This window comes from Podarcis liolepis, assembly GCF_965112155.1.
Source record: "Podarcis liolepis genome assembly, chromosome: 1".
Taxonomy (NCBI): Eukaryota; Metazoa; Chordata; class Lepidosauria; order Squamata; family Lacertidae; genus Podarcis; species Podarcis liolepis.
The window spans coordinates 62,739,399-62,758,477 of NC_139554.1; the positions used below are offsets into that span (position 1 = coordinate 62,739,399).

Genomic DNA, 19,079 nt, shown 5'->3' on the forward strand with positions numbered 1-19,079 from the left:
CCTTCCAGTATGGCACTATAAAGGTCTACTTGCTCTCTTTTCTCCAGGTGCCAGCCCCAGCTACCTAAATTTGATTTCAGATGACTCCATGTCATTACCTCTCTTCCCTGAGACAAATCCTTGACCCTGATAAGGAATAACCTTACATTCAGTACTGAAATTCATTTTGCTACGGCCCAGTTTTCCAATCAGTTAAGGTCATATTGAATCCTAATTCTGTCTTCTGAGATATTAGCTCCCCCTCCCAGTTTGGCATGACCTATTGGATTAAGATCTTTCACAGAGGCTCCCCTCCCACTTTCAGGATCTATACTTTATATGAAGATGTGGGAGAGGGCCCTTTGCAACTCTGAGGGCCCTTTGCAATTCATTTTGCTGCCTAATACTGTGATTACCTTATTGTTTTAAGATTAGTATTGCTTGTTTATTGTTTTAGGTTTGTTATTCTGTGTAATGAATGGGGCAGATCCACTCTGCAATACAGCATCTGTTGTTCCCAAACAGTGATCCACTTCTGTGTTCTCTCATCAAAAACTTGCAGTATCTTACCTAAGCAAGCTCTCACCCCAGTGATCTTTGCAAGTCCTACAGCACCCACTTCCTGGCCACTGTCCTGCCATCAATACTGCAGCCTCCTTCTCCCCCCAATTTTCTAGGGTGAATTTAAACCAATACACCCATGCAACAATTAACATAAATTTTATAAAGTTTGTTTTGGTATGTAACTGCCACATACGCAACATGCATTCAAAGTGGCTTACAATATAACGGATGAAATACTAATCTCATTCTAATTTATTTTTAAGGGGAAATAAACTATGGCACTTATGTGAGCTCAGAACTAGAAGTGGATAAAACCCATCTGAAGGCTGCCTCCTGTCTATGGTGACATTTCAGCAAACCATATGGCTTTACTGATTTGTGGATGTGGTTTTAAATTGGAGGAGAAAGGAGTGCATATGTGTGGGAGATGCCTAAATTAAGCATTGGGACAGGAGGGACAAAATAAAATGAAACATTTTGAGGAGTGCTGGATCGGTTGGGCTGAGAGCTATTTTACAAATGATTGCCTTGCTGTGGTTAACTGTACGTTGACTAGCAACATTGAATGCAACTGTTAGTTTCCAACATTTCACTTAAAATAAAAGCATTTGTAAAGAGAATAGACTCACAGGGTACGTAGAGAAGTCAGCCCCTGGAATATATCATCTTTGATTTCTTCAATTTGATTATGCTGCAAAGATCTGAAATATGGAAATTAGTTACACAGAGGAGGATTTTCACCAAAAGGCAGCACCGTCATGACACTGCATTCTATCCTGACAGGAACAACCCCCACTTTTAACTTATTAACATCATATTATTAATGAATGATTAAGTGAAAGACACTGTGGAAGACCAAAAGAAAGGCAGGAGGGGAAGAAAGAAACAGAAGGAGTTCAAGGAAGAGAGCATAAAGCAAGATATGAGGCGAAAGTCTGATTTAGCAACACAGTAATAGCATGAAGTGGACTTGGAGCTTATTGCAAAACCACACTAGTTAGATCTCAACTGGAGTACTGTCTCCTGCTCAGAGCAGCAGACTTGAAGAAGTAGGTAGACAAATTGAATGGGTTCAGAGGAAATCAATGAAGACAGGTAACAAGTTCTGTGAAGCTGGGTTGTGGGTTTTTTTAAGCACCCTCCATAAAGGGCAAAGATTTATTCTCTGCTTCTGCAGAGGGCAGAGCTACATCCAACAGCTTAAGTTTCAAGAGGACAGATTTGGTGGTAAGAGTAGTTTGACAATGGAAACAATTTTACATAGAGGGGTGGTGGGCTCTCTGTTACTGGAGACCTTCAAACAGAGCTTGGACATTTGTTGGGGATCATTGAGCTCTGGATTTTGTGCATCAGGTAGGGCATTTATATTATATGTCCTAAAAGGTTCCCCCCAACTCTTATGATACCACAACATCAGCAAATGTAGCAAGAAGCACAAGATAAAGGGGCCTCAACAGTTGCTTCACACACACACACACACACACACACACACACACACACACACCACCCAGACACAAGTTGAAAATTGAATAAAGGCCAAGGTCTAGAAGCCACTGGGGCAAATAGAGAGCGAGGAGGAAGCAAGAATGACAAAAGAGAAGTAGAAATGCAGCAAAAGGCAATGAAGTAATGAGAGGACTTAACATCTATCACCACTTTGTACACTTCCCACTCTGGTCACAAAACATTAACTTAGGGCAAAAACAAGGAATGCCTGTTTTGAAATACTGTCCTCTTGCTATCAGTTGTAGACAAACTATAGAGTTTCATTTCTGGTGGCACAGATTCAGGCGCGGGGGTGGGGGTGGGGGCGGGGAGGGAATCAGATTAGACTGGCAGTGCTCTATACTCACATTTCTTCCAGGGAACTGCAACCTTTAAAACTTGGAAGTTGTTTTATGTTGTTATAAGATAAATCCCTTGTAAAGGAAACAAAAGGAAAAGGTTACTTTTATCATTTTGTATGAAGGTATACTGCTTCTAATTCAGGGTCACAAATATATGGTCAATCTTCCTCTCCCAACATTCTTATAACAATCTATTTCCCCACTAGCTGTTTTCCAAAGAAAGTGGACTGCCTTCTCTGAAGTTTTTCGAACAACTTCAGCTTAAAAGATAGTATAGATGTGGGATGTGATCAGGAAGTTTACAAAAGCAATTGAAACTAAAGTCTCAAATTCATAAGGTCTGCAGTCACCACTAGTCAACTCTCCAGGAGCTGTGTATCAGTAGTGGGTTTAGCCACTCCACACTCTTGCATTCACACACACCATATACACATGCACAGGCCACCTATCCTGAGCTGATGTCTGCAGATCAGCAGTGAAGGATTATTGTTCCCTCCTTTTTTAACAGAGGCTCAAACTGATGAGCAGGAGGGGGGCATTTGCATCCCTAAGAGGATGCAGCAGCACACAGACCAGGGAGTTAGCAAGTCTCTACAAGAGCCTGCCCATTCATGCGGTCCCAGTAAGCTCCAGTTTGGCTTAGAGTGATGTGAAAACAAGGCAACCGAAACAAATGACTCATAGCAGGGATGTCTGATCTGCGTGGTTTTAAACTGACATGCTCAATTCTGACTTTTTGGGTTATTATGCTCCATTTCCCTCAAATAAAATCTGTAGCACATGCTGCTCTTTATAAGGGATGTGCTAACAAACATTGATATAAATTGTATATTCTACTTTTGTGGTTTTATAGTAGGACCAAGAGGTTTCTACTTACAAAGTCCGAAGCAGTTTTTGTTCTTGGCATAGATCAATGGGAATGCTGCTTATTTTGGTGCCTGTAAAAGTCCTGTTTAATAAAACAGAAGCATGTGAATGAACTTTGATTCATAATAATTGCCAGAATTATTAAAATGAAGACGCAACTATCCTAGAACGTTAGGACTCAATCACTTATTTCTGAACATAGTAAAGGACATTTTTTTAAATACATGTGCCTTTGACTAATGCCCTAGCAGTGTTGATTCAACAAAACTGAAACAGATTAAAAATAGGGCAATAGTTAAAGAAACAGTGATAGCATTTTTTCATTTGCTCTTTCAGAAAAGTATTTTAAAAACAACGATGTTAGGCTTAACCATGTGCATATCCTACATCATTAGGAAGAATTACATATGCTTTGCTTTCTCTCCAACTAACTGGATACCCTAAGCTTAGATAAAGTTTAGACTTCTTCAGGTTTCCAAGCTTCATCCAATGAGGAGAGTGAGAATGAACTCACTGGCCCCGTCCACCTCCATCATGTTCCTGGCTTCATGTGATTTTCATGTGCTGGGAAAGGAACTTCTGCAGCAGGGAACCTTTTCTGTACAGGAAAGCTCCCCACATGAGGGGAGGAAGCAAATGGATTAATTCCCACTCTCCCTTGCACATAATGCTAACTGCATGGGAGGTAGTATGCCTGAAATGGGCTCATGTGACATAAACATATGAATAAGGATGTCCAATCTCCAAAACTCAGCAATAAAACTAATTTTAAATGTTCTCCTTAAAAGAGAATCTAACCATTAGAATTAGTTATTGTTCCTTAATAGAGTTTGATAGAAGATACTTACAGGCTTTCCAGATTGGTGGTTCCTGTTAAGTTAGGAAACCACTGTACCATGCTGGCGCCACGAATGACCCTGAAGAAGAAGAAGAAATACAATGACACACACTGTTGCTTTAGTGGATAGAAGGAACACAAGAAGAGCCCTGCTGGGTCAGGCCAAAGGCCCATCAAGTCCAGTATCTGGTTCTCAAAGTGGCCTTCCAGATGCTGCTGGGAAGCCTGAAATTAGGTCTTGAGTACAATAGTACATACTCTCCTCATTTGTGATTCCCACCAACTGGTATTCAGAGGCCTACTGAGGCACAGCATTGGAGGTCATACATAGCCAATGATATGTGCTATGTGAATAGAGGTTTTCATTAAAGGTTCATACCAATCTAATCTCATTTCCACTTACATTTATCCGTGCTAGATTTAATGACATTTGCATCACATCTCAATGTACAAATCTCTAAGCACAGCTTAGAAATGTTTGAAATATTAAATGGTTTACAAAGGCTTTTATTTTTTTTTTGGGGGGGGGGAACAACCCACACAAAATATTGAAAAATGTGTTTGTCATCTACTCAGAATTATGTTCAAAATCTGAACTCTTGCCAATGGACTGCTCTGTCGCTGATACTATGATTGGTTGCCAAGACAGCTTCCTAGCTCACAGTCAAGACACTGACGTACATGTTAAATTCACATGTGTGGATTTGTGAGAGAGCAGAAAGAGAAAGTGGTAAGTAAGTAATGCAGAGGGGGGGGATGAATGCTATGTGTAAACATTCTATGTCTGCAGCCACCAGCAGTGTGCAGACCCCAAGGATTCCTCCCACCCCTGTCAAGGGAAAGTGGGCCTCTGTGACAAAAGGTTCCCCACCTCTACTCTGCCTTTTCCTCTGGTGTAGGCCCTACTACATCCTTTCTGAGAATTTAATACCGGAATGAGGAAGATGAGCTTTTCTTTTATTCAAAAATATTTAGCAAACACAAGAAACCTACAAACAGAGCACAGCACTTCTAAAGAATGACCACATTTGCGCCATGGTCACTGCCAAGTAATACAACCAAGACACATTAGGTCTCAGATTAAGTGAAGCTGTGAGACTCATCTAAGCCAAATCCCATTTTTACTCTAAATTGGAAGTCACCCTGAGGTGGCAGTACAAAAAGCACACTGTGATTGAAATGCATTTCTCAGTTTAGCAAAGACTTGCAAGGGTTTGTTTGATCAAATCTCCAAGGCTTATGTTTTCAAAGGGTGTGTGCACCAAGATGAGCTTATGGAAACATACCAAAATATATGACCGATTTACAACCGTGGGGTTTTGCAAGGGAAAGAACAATAAGGAAAAGCGAAGAGGAGAAAACAGACTGCTCACAAGCAAGCACAGGAAAACAACAATGAAGGCATCACCCTCAATTAATCATCAGGATAACCAATGGCCAATAAAATCCAGTTCACAGAAGAGACAGAATAGTGTAGCAGCAATGGAGTTGTGGATGTAAGAGTCAAGTACAGTTAAACCAAGTCACGCAGAAGAACGGCATAATGTAACATACAGGAACAGCAGTTGCACAATATTTCCCCCCCAGTTACTACAGATTGATTGCATGGATTAAGGAAAGGGATCCAATACTTCAATTCCACTTGCAAAAAAGGATTTTGATCCAGCAAGTGCCTCTGCTAATGGAACAAGGGAAGAGAGGACTTTCTCAGATTCCCCTTCCTTCCTGCTTCCATGCTGTTCTAGGGATCCCCCAGGAACAATTTTTCAGGGAAGTGGGGCACAGAGGCTGCAGCAAGGAGGGAGGAATCACCTCCTCTTCTCTTACATTAGCAGAGGTGGCTGCCGGATCAAAAGCCACTACTTAAATGGAATGGCAGCATCGGCTTCCACCATTAGTCATGAACATAAACAGTGTCTGAAAGGGTTCTGGTGTACAGAATACATAATGAGTTGACATTACTCTATAACAGGCACAGGCAACCTAAGGCCTGTGGGCTGGATCCAGCCCAATCACCTTCTCAATCTGGCCCGCGGACGGTCCCGGAATCAACATGTTTTTACATGAGTAGAATGTGTCCTTTTATTTAAAATGCATCTCTGGGTTATTTGTGGGGCCTGCCTGGTATTTTTACATAAGTAGAATGCGTGCTTTTATTTAAAATGCATCTCTGGGTTATTTGTGAGGCATAGGAATTCGTTCATATTTTTTTCTTCAAAATATAGTCCAGCCCACCACCTGGTCTGAGGGACGGTGGACTGGCCCATGGCTAAAAAAGGTTGCTGACCCCTGCTCTATAAGGTCTTAGCACTAGGTCTGCAGCTGCTGGAGATTGTTAAATACTGCCTGCCTACAGCATTTGGTATCAACCATTTAAAGCAATAATTTAGCAGGGAAATCAATGGCTTTTGTATAAAATATATACATTAGGGTGCTGTCAAACAATTTATGTGATTAAGTATTTGCCAAACTTCTATTAAGCCATGCACTATAGCAGTTAAACTACAGAACTTATAGATCTTTTAGATCATACATGTTTCTCCAATGTTTCATACATCATACATCATACATGTTTCTTCATGCTGCAAACATACTCTCCCTGTATCTTAGCTGATGGTGCTTTCCCCAGTGGTCTTTACTGCACAACTTTAGTCTTGCAACTCCATTGCTAATTCATCATCATTCTTGTGTAACAGATATTATCAGCACTGTTGATGTTAATTATAAATTTGGGAGTGCTCTTGTTGTTGTTTTCTGGTTTTGCACTGTAAGCAAAACCATTACCAGCTTTCCCGTAATAGCCTCCCTAAGACTACTAAACAAACCAACAAAACTGGAACATACTATAATGATTTAAAGTGTGCTTATTTTAGTCTTGCTCCAGGCTTTTTCTCTTCCAAGAGATAACATAGTTACAGGAACACGCCAAGAGCAGAAAAAGAGTTGATGGGGCTGCCCACTATGAACCCCCTCCCCCAGTCAGTTGAGGGGAAAGGCACCTATATTTTTTGTGGGGTGTGTGTGTTTCTGTTTGTTCTTTGTTGTTATGTTATATAATTTGTGTTTTTATGTTGTAAACCGCCTTGTGGCCTTTGGATGAAGGGCAGTATATAAGTCTAATAATAATAATAATAATACAATTAAAAGATTTTTATAGTTACTTTTTAATGGAGCTGACAAAGGATACAATCATACTATAGCGCAAGGGTACTTACAGGGAATGCAAATCTGACAAGTTTTGAAAAGCTGAGTTCCCAACAAAGGATAATGGGTTATCAAACAGATGTCTAGAGTGAAAACATTTAAGAAGACAAATTGTCAGTTCATATAATCACTTCTTGATCCGTTAAACAAAAAAAGGTAATCACTGGTTTTTTAAAAAACAAAAAAAACTTACATAGTACGAAGAAGTGGGTTTCCTACAAAGGCATTGTCAGGGATCACGGAAATGTAATTACTGTGAAATCCCCTAAAAACAAAAATTAGGGAAAGAACGATAACACTTTAATGGTCAGAGTCTTATGAAGAGTGGCAAAGTGTGACTGCAATCACAGGAATTGAGGTGGCTGTTACAGGCTATCCATGTGAAGATGCTAATTCACATGAAGGACAACTTCCATGCAAGCTTGGTGGCACCCTGTGGACTCCCACCACATGGAAACTCTCATTAGACCAAACACTGGCCAAGATGCTGCAAGCCAGGATTAGGCTTACATCTAACTGCAAAGAAAACTGCATGCACATTGTTTCATTCTATCTTCATGAGTAAGAAGACAAGAGGCTTTCATTAAAACATGTAGCTTTCAGGGAAAGTACCTGGAAGATCCCCAAACAAGCTGTTCCCCGTTTTAGATTGCCAGAAAGTGAGAGAGACAACATCTTTAAACCTGGAGTTTTGCTTTGTGTTTTTATGTTAGAAAAAACAAAATACGTAAGGAAGCCACAATAATACTCACAGCTCTTTTAGGCTTGGAAGTGCTTTTACTGCTTCAGGGAACTCTGCCATGTTGTTATAATTCAAGTCTCTGAAAAGAACAGCATCTTTAATATATGAAGTGCTTGATATTAATCTATTTCCTCAAAGTAAAACAAAAATAAACCAGTTTTTTGGCACAATTTTTTTCAAGCAGAACTAGAGAAATCACAGAGCTTCTTCATAATCAGACATTTATAAAAACATAACTGTCAATTTGAAAGCAATCTAAAACAGACACATTGTATTTTATAAATTACTTAATGTAACACAAATAGAAATCATCAAAATTGCAGCTGCTCTATAAAGAATTACAATTTTAACTGGAACATAACTGAAATTAATAAGATTTTGGAACACAGGAAAAAAAATTAGGAAGCCATCAAATCTAGCACATGGGAGCTACTTTAATTAAAATGTATAATCTGGTATTTGATCAATTTGTACTAAGAATTGTATTAATTGGATATGAATTGGCATTGTTATAATGGGGCTATTATTGGAATAATATTGGAAAACTTTTTTTTTTTAAAGATAATTTCCCCCAGGTCTGCTGCCAAAAGTTCTGCCCACACTGGAAACCTTGGGAAATAAAGGCAAGTTGTGATGTGACCAGCTCAGGGTTGTGCAACAAAGCATTAAGCATATTTGTATATGTAAGTAAATACAACTAATAACCATAACATCATAATTATAAAGCCTTAACAAATCTTAATCTCAATATTCAATGCCATCAAGTCTTTTGTACTGTGCTTTATTCAATCACAGAGCCCCAAAGGGAGGATACTTACAAGGTTTCTAGGTTGTTTAATCCATCAAAACAATGATGTCCCAGTGTTTTTATTTTATTGTTATGGAGATGCCTGGAAAAAAAGCAGAAGGGGTAATCTATTAACCACAGGAATCACTATGTATGAGCTAAGGTTCCAGAAATAGCTTTACTTGATAGCAAAAAATGTGTTGCACTCACAAGGAACATCCAGGCTGATAGGTTGCTAATACACAAACCCCCTTTTGTTGTTGAGCAAGGTAGCAGAACTGGCAAGCTAATGATTTTGAACCCCACCCTGCATTCCCCATCTTAAGAATGCAGTTCCTAGGTGATAGAGGTTACCTTCAGATTCTGAAATTGACAATAGAAGAGTTCTGTTTTTTTGCGCACACCTTACTCTTACCAGGGGACTGTATAGAAAGTGACCAGATTTTGTCTTTTCTCCTTGAATAGCAGGGGTGCTATCTCCCACACCCATCCCACTTAAATCATCTGAGTTTTGTAGTGGGACCCATGGAAGCCAAGCAGATTGTAACACATGAACAAGATCCTGCACAACCCAAGCAAACATCACAGTTCTACAAGAATTCATTCACGTCTGCTTCTTGCTACCCATCACTGAAACGGATTGATCATGTGAACCATAAACAGCCAATGAGATTCCTTTTCCTTGTCTTTTGCATTGGCGCTTGAACCAAAGGGCTTCTGAGAATTCGCTCTCTCAAAAACGCTAAATAAATAAAGCTTGACAGAGAGCCCAATAGCAAACTCATGTGGAATTTTGGTTGTCCTTTTGGATGCACAACCCAGTGCAAACATGCTTCAAAAAGGCACACACCCAAGAGCTGGGAAATGTGCACAATGCATTTCTGTACCATATATGTGCCAAATTGTCAGTGTTGATCACTAAGGAAGGGATGGGGAGACCAACATTTAAAGACAATGTCCCCTCATACTGAATAAAAGAAAAGGGAGTTGTACTATCAAAGTCAGTTCAAGCAACAAGATCCTATGTACAGCACATGTGTATACTACCACTGCTATAGATGAGCACAATGATACATGCTAATGTTTTCCAGCAGCCATTTTTCTACTATATGAATGGCAATAAAGTACTTAATACAGCACAACAAAATCTGTAGGTATTCAGCAAAATAACAAGCTGCAAATACTTACAGGACAACGAGGCTTGAGAGATTTGTAAAAGCAAAATCAGGGATGCTGGTTATTTTGTTGAGAGCCAAGGTTAAGGCCTGCAGGGATGGAAGATTGCTGAGAGGAACAACAGGGACTTCAGTCAAACTGTTATCATCCAGCCACAGGTGTCGCAGTTGAACGAGGCCCTCAAAACTGTCTTCTGGGACAGCAGTAATGTGGTTAGCATCTAAGCGCCTGAAGATAAAAGAATATGAATATTTAACACCTTGCAAAATATATAGAGTATACACATCAACGTATTTTAAAAGTTTTAAGGGGGGAGCATGAAAGTTGTGGGAGCATCAGCTAAAACTGAATATAGATCATCATGAGCCAAATGAGCATGCAAATCAGCACAACCCAGAAAAAAAGGGAATAAGTTATGCACACTGTGCATGTTATCTATCAGCTGACGCCTTTGCTCAGTAGAAACAGCTGAACAGCATACACCTAGAATTTACAAATGGGTAGTTGCACGACTATTCACTGATTCACTGGGCACTACGTTTAAGTCTATGCAGCAGCAAGGCCACCTTCAGTAATAATTTCACTTCTTCCTCACTGTAAACAGAAGCTGATCTGAGCTCTGTGTCTCCAGTCTCTCAACATAATTTGAAAACAGATTCCGTTACTAATGAATAGAAGAACAAGGTAGCTCTAGGTTCAAGAACATGAGGTAGTCGTTATAGTGTCTTCACATAAATTTTAAAGTGATTTTCTATATTAGAACTTTGTCATATAATACTCTGCTAATAACAACTTGAACTGGTAGCAGAAAATAATTTCAGCGAGAAAGCTCTATCTTTGCATTGTATAGGTTTCATTATGCTAATTTATATTTATTGTTACAGAAGTACCATAAAAATATCTTTACTATACATCTTTTATGCAGTTTTAGTCCTTGTGGCAGGTACAAGTCATCTTGGTGAGAAAGACCATCTCATAATTCCAGAAATTATGGAAACACACAATAAAGTAAAAAGAGAGCTAAGAAATTCACAACACCGAGGAAAGGCTATAGCTCAGTGATAAAGCATGTCCTTTGCAAGCAAAAGATGCCAGGTTCATTCACTAGCATCTCTAGGTAGGGATGGATAAGACTTCTATGTGAAACCCTGTTGAGTTTGTCAGCAAAATTACTGCTCATCTGTGTGGATAATATAGAGCTAGATGGACCAAGGGCTTAACTGAGTATAAGGCAGCTCTCCATGGCTAAATTGTAGGCACTCAATCCTTTAGCAAAGTACCATTTCCAGGATTGTTCATGGAAGCCATGATAGTAAGCTGTTGTGAAACCAGTATTAGTCTAGTAGCATGGATGAGGTCTGTAATGACTGCTTCTCAAGGATCAAGGACTTTATTCCCAAAACAGGTCAATTTTAGCAACGACACATGAATTCTTCATTTTGAAGGCAGTAGCCATTGTGAGCAAAAAAAAAAAAAAAGAGTATGTTATTATGGAATGGTTCCTTAAAGCCCAATGCATTGTGCTACACAAGAGCTGCTTCCCTTATGTACTTAGCAAGAGCTAATATGGATGAGCTTATATTACAGCTGACTGAAAAGCATCTTAGCATTTATTCTATTTTTGAGGAAGGAGTGGATGGTGCTTCACTTCTTCTCTCTCATTCCTTCTTTCCAGTGTCAGCAGGCAAAAGTCCACACTGACTTTAGGAGAATTCTATTTTTAAATTTTCTCAGCACACAAGAGACGCATAATGCCAAAGAACAACAAAAAAATCTTACAAAACTAATGTATTTAGCATGCTTCTTTGCTGAAGTAGTTTAGGACATCTCCAGAGCTAGTAGTACAGGTTCTATATTTTGATTAAATCTGCTCTGATAAACTGAAGAAAAATAAAGATGTGAAGGAGAAAGAAAAACAAAAACCACCGCAGCTCACATTAAGGATGCAGTAATCATTACATCCATCTTAAATTAAACACGCAAGTTGTTAAGAGTCACCCAGATATCCAAATAAGTATTCATATAGTATTATAGAATCAGAGAATTATAGCTGGAACGAATCCCGAAGGTCATCTAGCACAGCCCCCTGAAATGCAGGAATCTCAACTAAAGCATCTATGACAGATGGCCATCCACCTTAAAAAAATGGCATCTATGACAGATGGCCATCCACCTTAAAAAAAAACCAATGGAGAGCCACCACCTCCCAAGAGAGTCTGTTCCACAGTTGAACAGCTCTTACTGTCAGAAGGTTCTTTCTCATGTTTTGAGTCCTACCCTCCAGAGAAGGGGGGGGGGAGTTTGCTCCATCTTCCAGTGACAGCCCTTTAGATATCTGAATATGGTTATCATATCTCCTCTCAATCTCTTCTTTTCCAGGTTAAACATGCCCAATTCCCTCAACCCTTCCTCATAAGGCTTGGTTTCCAGACCCTTTATAGGAAATGTGTTCCAATGTAGCAATGACAGTGAGTTCCTCATGTCATTACATAATAGATGGTGGGTGTTTATCCTTCCAGGCTCAAAGTATCTTAGCAACCATAATGGCTTGCTAAATCCACTTCTGCTGTCCTGTTGTAAATCTCAATACTATAGGGATATAGTTTAAAAGTACATGCACACCTGCAAATATGAAGGATTTTGCAAGTACAAAACTGATACAGGCAATAGCCCTCAAACAGTGCAACACTGGGCACACCTACATCATATACTTAAATGTTTCAGGAAGGGGCTTGCATAGACCTTCTAAGACGAAGGGTGGGGGACACAATTCGTTTTAGCAACAACATTGTCTTTGGGACTACAAAACATCTTGCAGCTGACATCATTGTGCTGTTAACTGATGGGTGGGGCCACCCACCTGACAAATTTGGACAGCAAGGGAGATCCTGATAAGGACTGAGCCCATCAAACCAAAAAGGGTTCCTCGTCCCTGTATATAGTGTTACCAAGCAAGTAATATTTCCTCATTGCTGTTGCAGCAGTTTTACAAATGTCTTCTTTAGTTATCCATTAAGGAGGAAACAGATTCCTCTTCTTTTCATAAGTGCTCCAGGCTCCAGCTTTCCCATTTGGACATTTGCTTATAAGAAATCTATTTTAAATTCTGGTCTATAAATTCATGCTTGCTGGGCACACACTCATATGAATTACTATTATTTTTACTTATCAGGTCTCAGTTCATGCTTTAGTTCAAACACATAAAATGGTCAGTGGAGCAAGAACAAAGTAAGCATCATATATTTCTTATAGAAGACAGAACATTAAAATTATTCCTGAATGTACTGAGAACATAAGAAGAATCCTGCTGGATCAGACCAAAGGCTACCTAGTCCAGCATTCTGTTCTCATGTTGGCCAACCACATGCCTATGGGAATCTTGTAGGCAAGACCTGAGGGTATCTGTGCTCTCCTCCACTTGTGATTCCCAACAGCTGTTATTCAGAGGCAAAGTGACTCAGACAATGGAGTTAGAACATAGTTATCATTGCTAGTAACCACCGATACTAAGATTTAGGAGCTTGCGGTAGTAGTCTGCTCCTCCCGCCCCAGAGCATGTGCAAGCAAGGAGAAAGCAGGGAATGACACATCAGGAAAGTTCACTGAAGGTTACAACAGCAAGATGTTTTTCTGAAGCAGGAAAGGAAGCAATAAAAGTAAAGGTAAAGGTACCCCTGCCCGTACGGGCCAGTCTTGACAGACTCTGGGGTTGTGCGCTCATCTCACTCTAGAGGCCGGGAGCCAGCGCTGTCCGCAGACACTTCCGGGTCACGTGGCCAGCATGACGAAGCTGCTCTGACGAGCCAGAGCCGCACACGGAAACGCCGTTTACCTTCCCGCTAGTAAGCGGTCCCTATTTATCTACTTGCACCCGGGGGTGCTTTCGAACTGCTAGGTTGGCAGGCGCTGGGACCGAACGACGGGAGCGCACCCCACCACGGGGATTCGAACCGCCGACCATGTGATCGGCAAGTCCTAGGTGCTGAGGTTTAACCCACAGCGCCACCCGCGTCCAAGGAAGCAATAGGAATATACTAATTTATGAGTGGCTTGTGGACTTGAGTATCCAAACTGGCATATAGGCATATAACAACAACAAATAATAGTATACTTAAATATTCAAGTATTATTGCTCAAAACCAAGTAGCAGCAAATATAAAGCAGCAGATAAAAATCAAGAGCTACTAAAACAACACAACAACTGAATGAGATTATGACGCACGCATAACACGTCACTTCACAATTTCCATTTGTGCAACACTACAGCCTGCCAGTTCTGTCTCAAAGGAATTAGGAGGATGTTGTAAATGATGTTATAGAGTACAATGGAGGGGAATGAGTACATTTAGATCACGTATGTGTTCTCGATTCTCAGTAGATTGTTCTGTTCACTCTTGCAGCCTGCGATTTAATCTCTCATTACTCTCTTCATTTGCTTTGCTGCTGTGGTACAGTATTTACATGGCTCAGGAAATCTAATAGCATTATTCCAGCAGTGAAACAGGAGATATTGACACAAGCCGTCATCTCAGTGTGTACATTTGAGATAAAACCGCTTCAGGACAACAGACGTCTGGAGTGAACTTTGTTCTTTTAAAGTGCTACTTCAAAAACCACAAGGAAATCACTCCAATGACTGCAAAGTAGTTATTAGATTTAAGAGGGGAGCACTGATAAGGCTGGATACAACAGAAATTGCATCATGGCAAGGACAACAAATCCACTCTTGAGTTAACAAGCACTTTCCCAGCCGTATTGCTTGTAGGTATGGCATGCCAGCTGTATTACTTGTAGGTATAGCAGACCTTGCCATAGCTCACTACAGCCTATTTAATAAATGCAAGCACTCCCACAGCTGGCAGTCGAGCAGTGACTTTATGAAGCAAACACATCAATTCTGTGGCCTTCTTGGAGTTACCAACTGTGTCACAAGAGACCAAGTGCATGTGTGCAAACACAGATTACACACGTTTAGTTTTACACTTTTAAAAGGGGCCACAAAACCTTTCTTGGCATTTGGGTGATGTATTAATCTTTTATTCACTTGTCACTGAAATTGGCAAGGCCAATATACCTAAAATATTGTCTCACCCCTTAGATACTCAATAGATCACTGCGCTCTGCATGAGAGGGCTTCCTGCAGATACCATTTTATCAGGGGGTCTATTCTGTATGATATAGGAAGCAGGCTGTTATTATGTCCCCTACCCTTCAGAACTCTCTCCCATTATAGATCTGAAAGAAGGAGATAGGAACAAGGAAAGAGGCAGTTCCGGTTTAAGTGGAAGAAGGTTGTTAATGGTTTTATATCCACTGGGATATACCCAGCGTTTTATATGCTGAACATACCTTGGCATGATAGACCAGTACAGCTATTGTGACAAAAGCTTAAATAGGATAGAAATGTTAACTGTCTTTTTCAGACAACCTGAACCTCAGTACATCAAGGGCTACCAAAATACAGTACATACACAAACCATAGTCATGAAATTCTGAGGTGGTGAAATACGTTTTGTCACGAAGAAAAAATCCCCCTAAAGCTTCCTTCCTATAAAGTTGGGAATACTGCCAGACAACCAGCTAAGTAACGTTTAAACTTGAAGATTTTGGACTGAGATGACAGCTACGTAAATCTTTTTCAAAGGAAAGGAGGGAGGGAGAACAGAGTGAAACCAGCAATTTTCTAGTGTTTTACATGTAAAAGAGTTATCTGCTTTAACATTGCACACCTCAAATACCTTCAAAACATTTCTATCTGGAACAAATCCTTACCCAAAAGGTCAGCTTCTAATAATGCTATAGTACTACTATATGCATCAAACCATTTAAAGTTCTTTTTAGGCAAGTCCTCCAGGGACATGGGTGGCACTGTGGGTTAAACCACAGAGCCTAGGACTTGCCAATCAGAAGGTCGGCGGTTCGAATCCCCACGACAGGGTGAGCTCCCGTTGCTTGGTCCCTGCTCCTGCCAACCTAGCAGTTTGAAAGCATGTCAAAGTGCAAGTAGATAAATAGGTACCTCTCCAGCAGGAAGGTAAACGGCATTTCAGTGCGCTGCTCTGATTCATCAGAAGTGGCTTAGGCATGCTGGCCACATGACCCGGAAGCTGTACGCCGGCTCCCTTGGCCAATAAAGCAAGATGAGTGCCGCAACCCCAGAGTCGGCCACAACTGGACCTAATGGTCAGGGGTCCCTTTAACTTTACCTTTACCTTTATAGGCTCCACAACTGACAGTATTTGAACACCCTCCAAGCACACAGTATACAGTAATCAAGTTGATGAGACATCTGTTGCCAAAATGAATCTCCTCTAGCCATCATTCATGCCTTTGTAAACTTGAGGCTAGACATTCTATGAGAAGCTCCCCTTGATGGCTGTTCAGTAGCTGCAGATAACAAGCCACCCTAACTGCAGACAGAGCAGAGCTACCAGGAGCACATTGACATGACTGCTCTATTGTTTGGACAGGCTGGTCCGTCATGGCAAAGCATGTTCAGCATACTTCCAATGGATATAAACAGCCTCCTTCCACCTTGACATAAACTTCCTCTTTCCTTGTTCCTTTTTCTTTCAGATCTACTGTATAGCAAGAGCCTTTGGTGTTTACCAGCTGTGCACCAAGATACAATTGCAATAGTATACAATAAGGTATTCTCAGTTTTTGCTTGAAAATGTTGAACACCCTTGTCTTGAAGGCAACTTCTTCCAATAACATATTCTGCTGTGTGGATGTTAACTAGTTGGTTTTAGGACAATTTCAATGCATTCTATAGTCAGAAATCAAAGACAAAAGTATGTTAGCCACAACAAATTGCATAAAATACTAAAGAACATATACACAGAAACTTGCCTTTGCAGCTGAAGCATAATTCTGTCAATAAAGAAAGCCCTAAACTATGGTAGCCATTCTGTTGGTGGCGGATGACTGGAGACATTTACAACGTTGAATACAAATGAATTCCTTTTGCAGAACAACTTGCAGACCTGAAAGCATTTCTGAACTTCCTTAGACCATTCTGAATCAGCAAATGTGCTAGAGGGCTTGAATTATAGGTCAAAAGGATTAACATGAATTATTTTTCTCTCTCAAGCCAAATCCATGCATTTTCAATGACATTTTTTGGTGTTTTTGTCCTGTGCTTCAATAATGACCCAGTAGGATCACAAAGGAATTGCACTTGAGAAAATTCCCCTTCCAAAGACTCAGAACTGGGCTGAGACTGAAGTACTATGGAAAAAATGTTTAATATCTTCACACCAGATCAAGGGTGGGGCCTATATCAGCCAGATGCAGGGAAATTTGTTTTATTGGTTTTTAAATCTGAATTTTAAAGTGTTGTAAACCGCCCTGGGATCTGATGGTCCAGGGCAGTAGTCGTAGTCGTAGTAGTAGTAGTACTGATAATAATTTGAACTTGGTCAGTCTCCTGACAGTCTGCATTCCAATGATGGGTGAAGCAAAAACTACACACATCACTGTCACAAACACATGCACCAGACACGCAGGCACACAACACTCTCTCCCTCACACAAACACAGTCACACACTCATATATCCATACACTCTCACACACCAGGAGTACACAAACACAACATTTTCAGCCGTTCTCCCCTCCAGGGCTGTAGTAGTTGTAAAGATATATTTGCCTGCTCATTAGAGAGAGAAAACCCCAATTGATTATGATCATGTATCCCCACATGAGCAAAAAGCACCTGTAACAATTCCATTTAAAAACCCCTTTCACTCACTGTGAAGTTTTTCTGATTGTTTTAGAAAGTTTTGCATTTGCAAACAGCATGAGCAATACCCTTCCAAATGCATTTAGAATAATTAAGAGTTATTCATGTACAGAGCTGTATGAGCTGCTTCCAGCTTCCAGAATGCAAGGTATGTTCAGAGAGAGATGAAAATAGGAAAGAAAACAGATGCAGGAGCAGAGAATTCTCAAGGAAACTTACAAGGACTGTAGTCCGCTGAGTCCCCTGATGGCCTCATTGGGAACCGTTTTCAACTGATTGTTCTGCAGAGTGCTGTAAAAAGAAAAGGTGGGGGGGGGGTAAGAACATGAACAGGATAAACAGATTGGACAAGTCTCTCAACTGACATTCACAAATTCAGTACAGTTTGTTCCAAATGTACTACTTGTCTATGTTCCCTCGCCTCATGCTGGAATTCTGAACGAAATGACAGTTCAATATAGCCTGAGCCCTGTGCCTAGTGAGGGGAAAAAATCCATATTCTCTTGAGATCATACAAGGGAGATAGACGAGAGAGACGAGGTCCAGTAAGCCACCTAAAAATGACTTCAGAAACACATCCTTTAGCCTACTGATTAGTGTTTCTTCACCTCAAAACATCTATGCCTGGAGTATAATCACAAGCTCTGAGACATGCAAACAGGATGTCACATGTTAAATTCTGAGGCTTCATTCATGGTGAACAACTGAGACAAAACCTATGGAGGCTGACCTATGCAAAAAGGACTTGGTGTATGAAGTCCCTACACAATTGTAGTGATGTTCAGCTTACCATTACAGTCGTGGTGGTGGGACTTGAAATTTTGGTTAAAAGGAAAAGATAGCAACTTCATTGCAAGCTGCTTTACCCAAACAACTTCATACAGGGCAGCTCCCACGTAGTTCTAATTCAAGCTAACACCATAGTGCTCTATGCATGTCTGCATGGCCCTCACACCCCCAATTAAATGAAGCAATAAACATTTAAACAAAGTTGCAACCAGCCACCCACAGTTTAATCCTCCACTGGAAATGTTTAAAAAGTGACAAGGCAATAGAACTTTTCCTGTTACTGCCTCTGCACTGTCCAAAAAACAATAATATCCTAGAACAAAATACACAATTCCGCTCATTCCGTCAGTGAATATGCTGACTGGACAAGAAAGAAGTAAAGAATTACCCCATGAAGCTCTGAAATTTGATTACTTACAGAACTTTGAGCTCCTTCAACCCAGACAAGGCCTTCGGATGAATAAAAGCGAGGTCATTGCCAGCCAGCCGTCTGGAAAAGATTGCAGTAATAATAATAGGCTACAAAAATACAGCATATTTCTAAG

At 40.4% G+C, this 19,079-nt stretch overlaps 1 protein-coding gene across 1 annotated transcript in view; it reads right to left on the minus strand.

Annotated features, from left to right (window-relative positions):
• LGR4 (leucine rich repeat containing G protein-coupled receptor 4) overlaps window positions 1-19,079 on the minus strand; it is an 84,806-nt gene that overhangs the window by 8,912 nt on the left and 56,815 nt on the right. Inside the window, exons 3-13 of the mRNA XM_083463492.1 lie at window positions 18,953-19,024; window positions 17,965-18,036; window positions 10,017-10,232; window positions 8,860-8,931; window positions 8,052-8,120; window positions 7,493-7,564; window positions 7,311-7,382; window positions 4,106-4,174; window positions 3,268-3,339; window positions 2,397-2,462; window positions 1,173-1,244 (exon numbers count right to left, since the gene is read on the minus strand). Of these exons, the coding sequence (XP_083319618.1) occupies window positions 1,173-1,244; window positions 2,397-2,462; window positions 3,268-3,339; window positions 4,106-4,174; window positions 7,311-7,382; window positions 7,493-7,564; window positions 8,052-8,120; window positions 8,860-8,931; window positions 10,017-10,232; window positions 17,965-18,036; window positions 18,953-19,024 (924 nt within the window). The remainder of the gene's footprint in view (window positions 1-1,172; window positions 1,245-2,396; window positions 2,463-3,267; window positions 3,340-4,105; window positions 4,175-7,310; window positions 7,383-7,492; window positions 7,565-8,051; window positions 8,121-8,859; window positions 8,932-10,016; window positions 10,233-17,964; window positions 18,037-18,952; window positions 19,025-19,079) is intronic.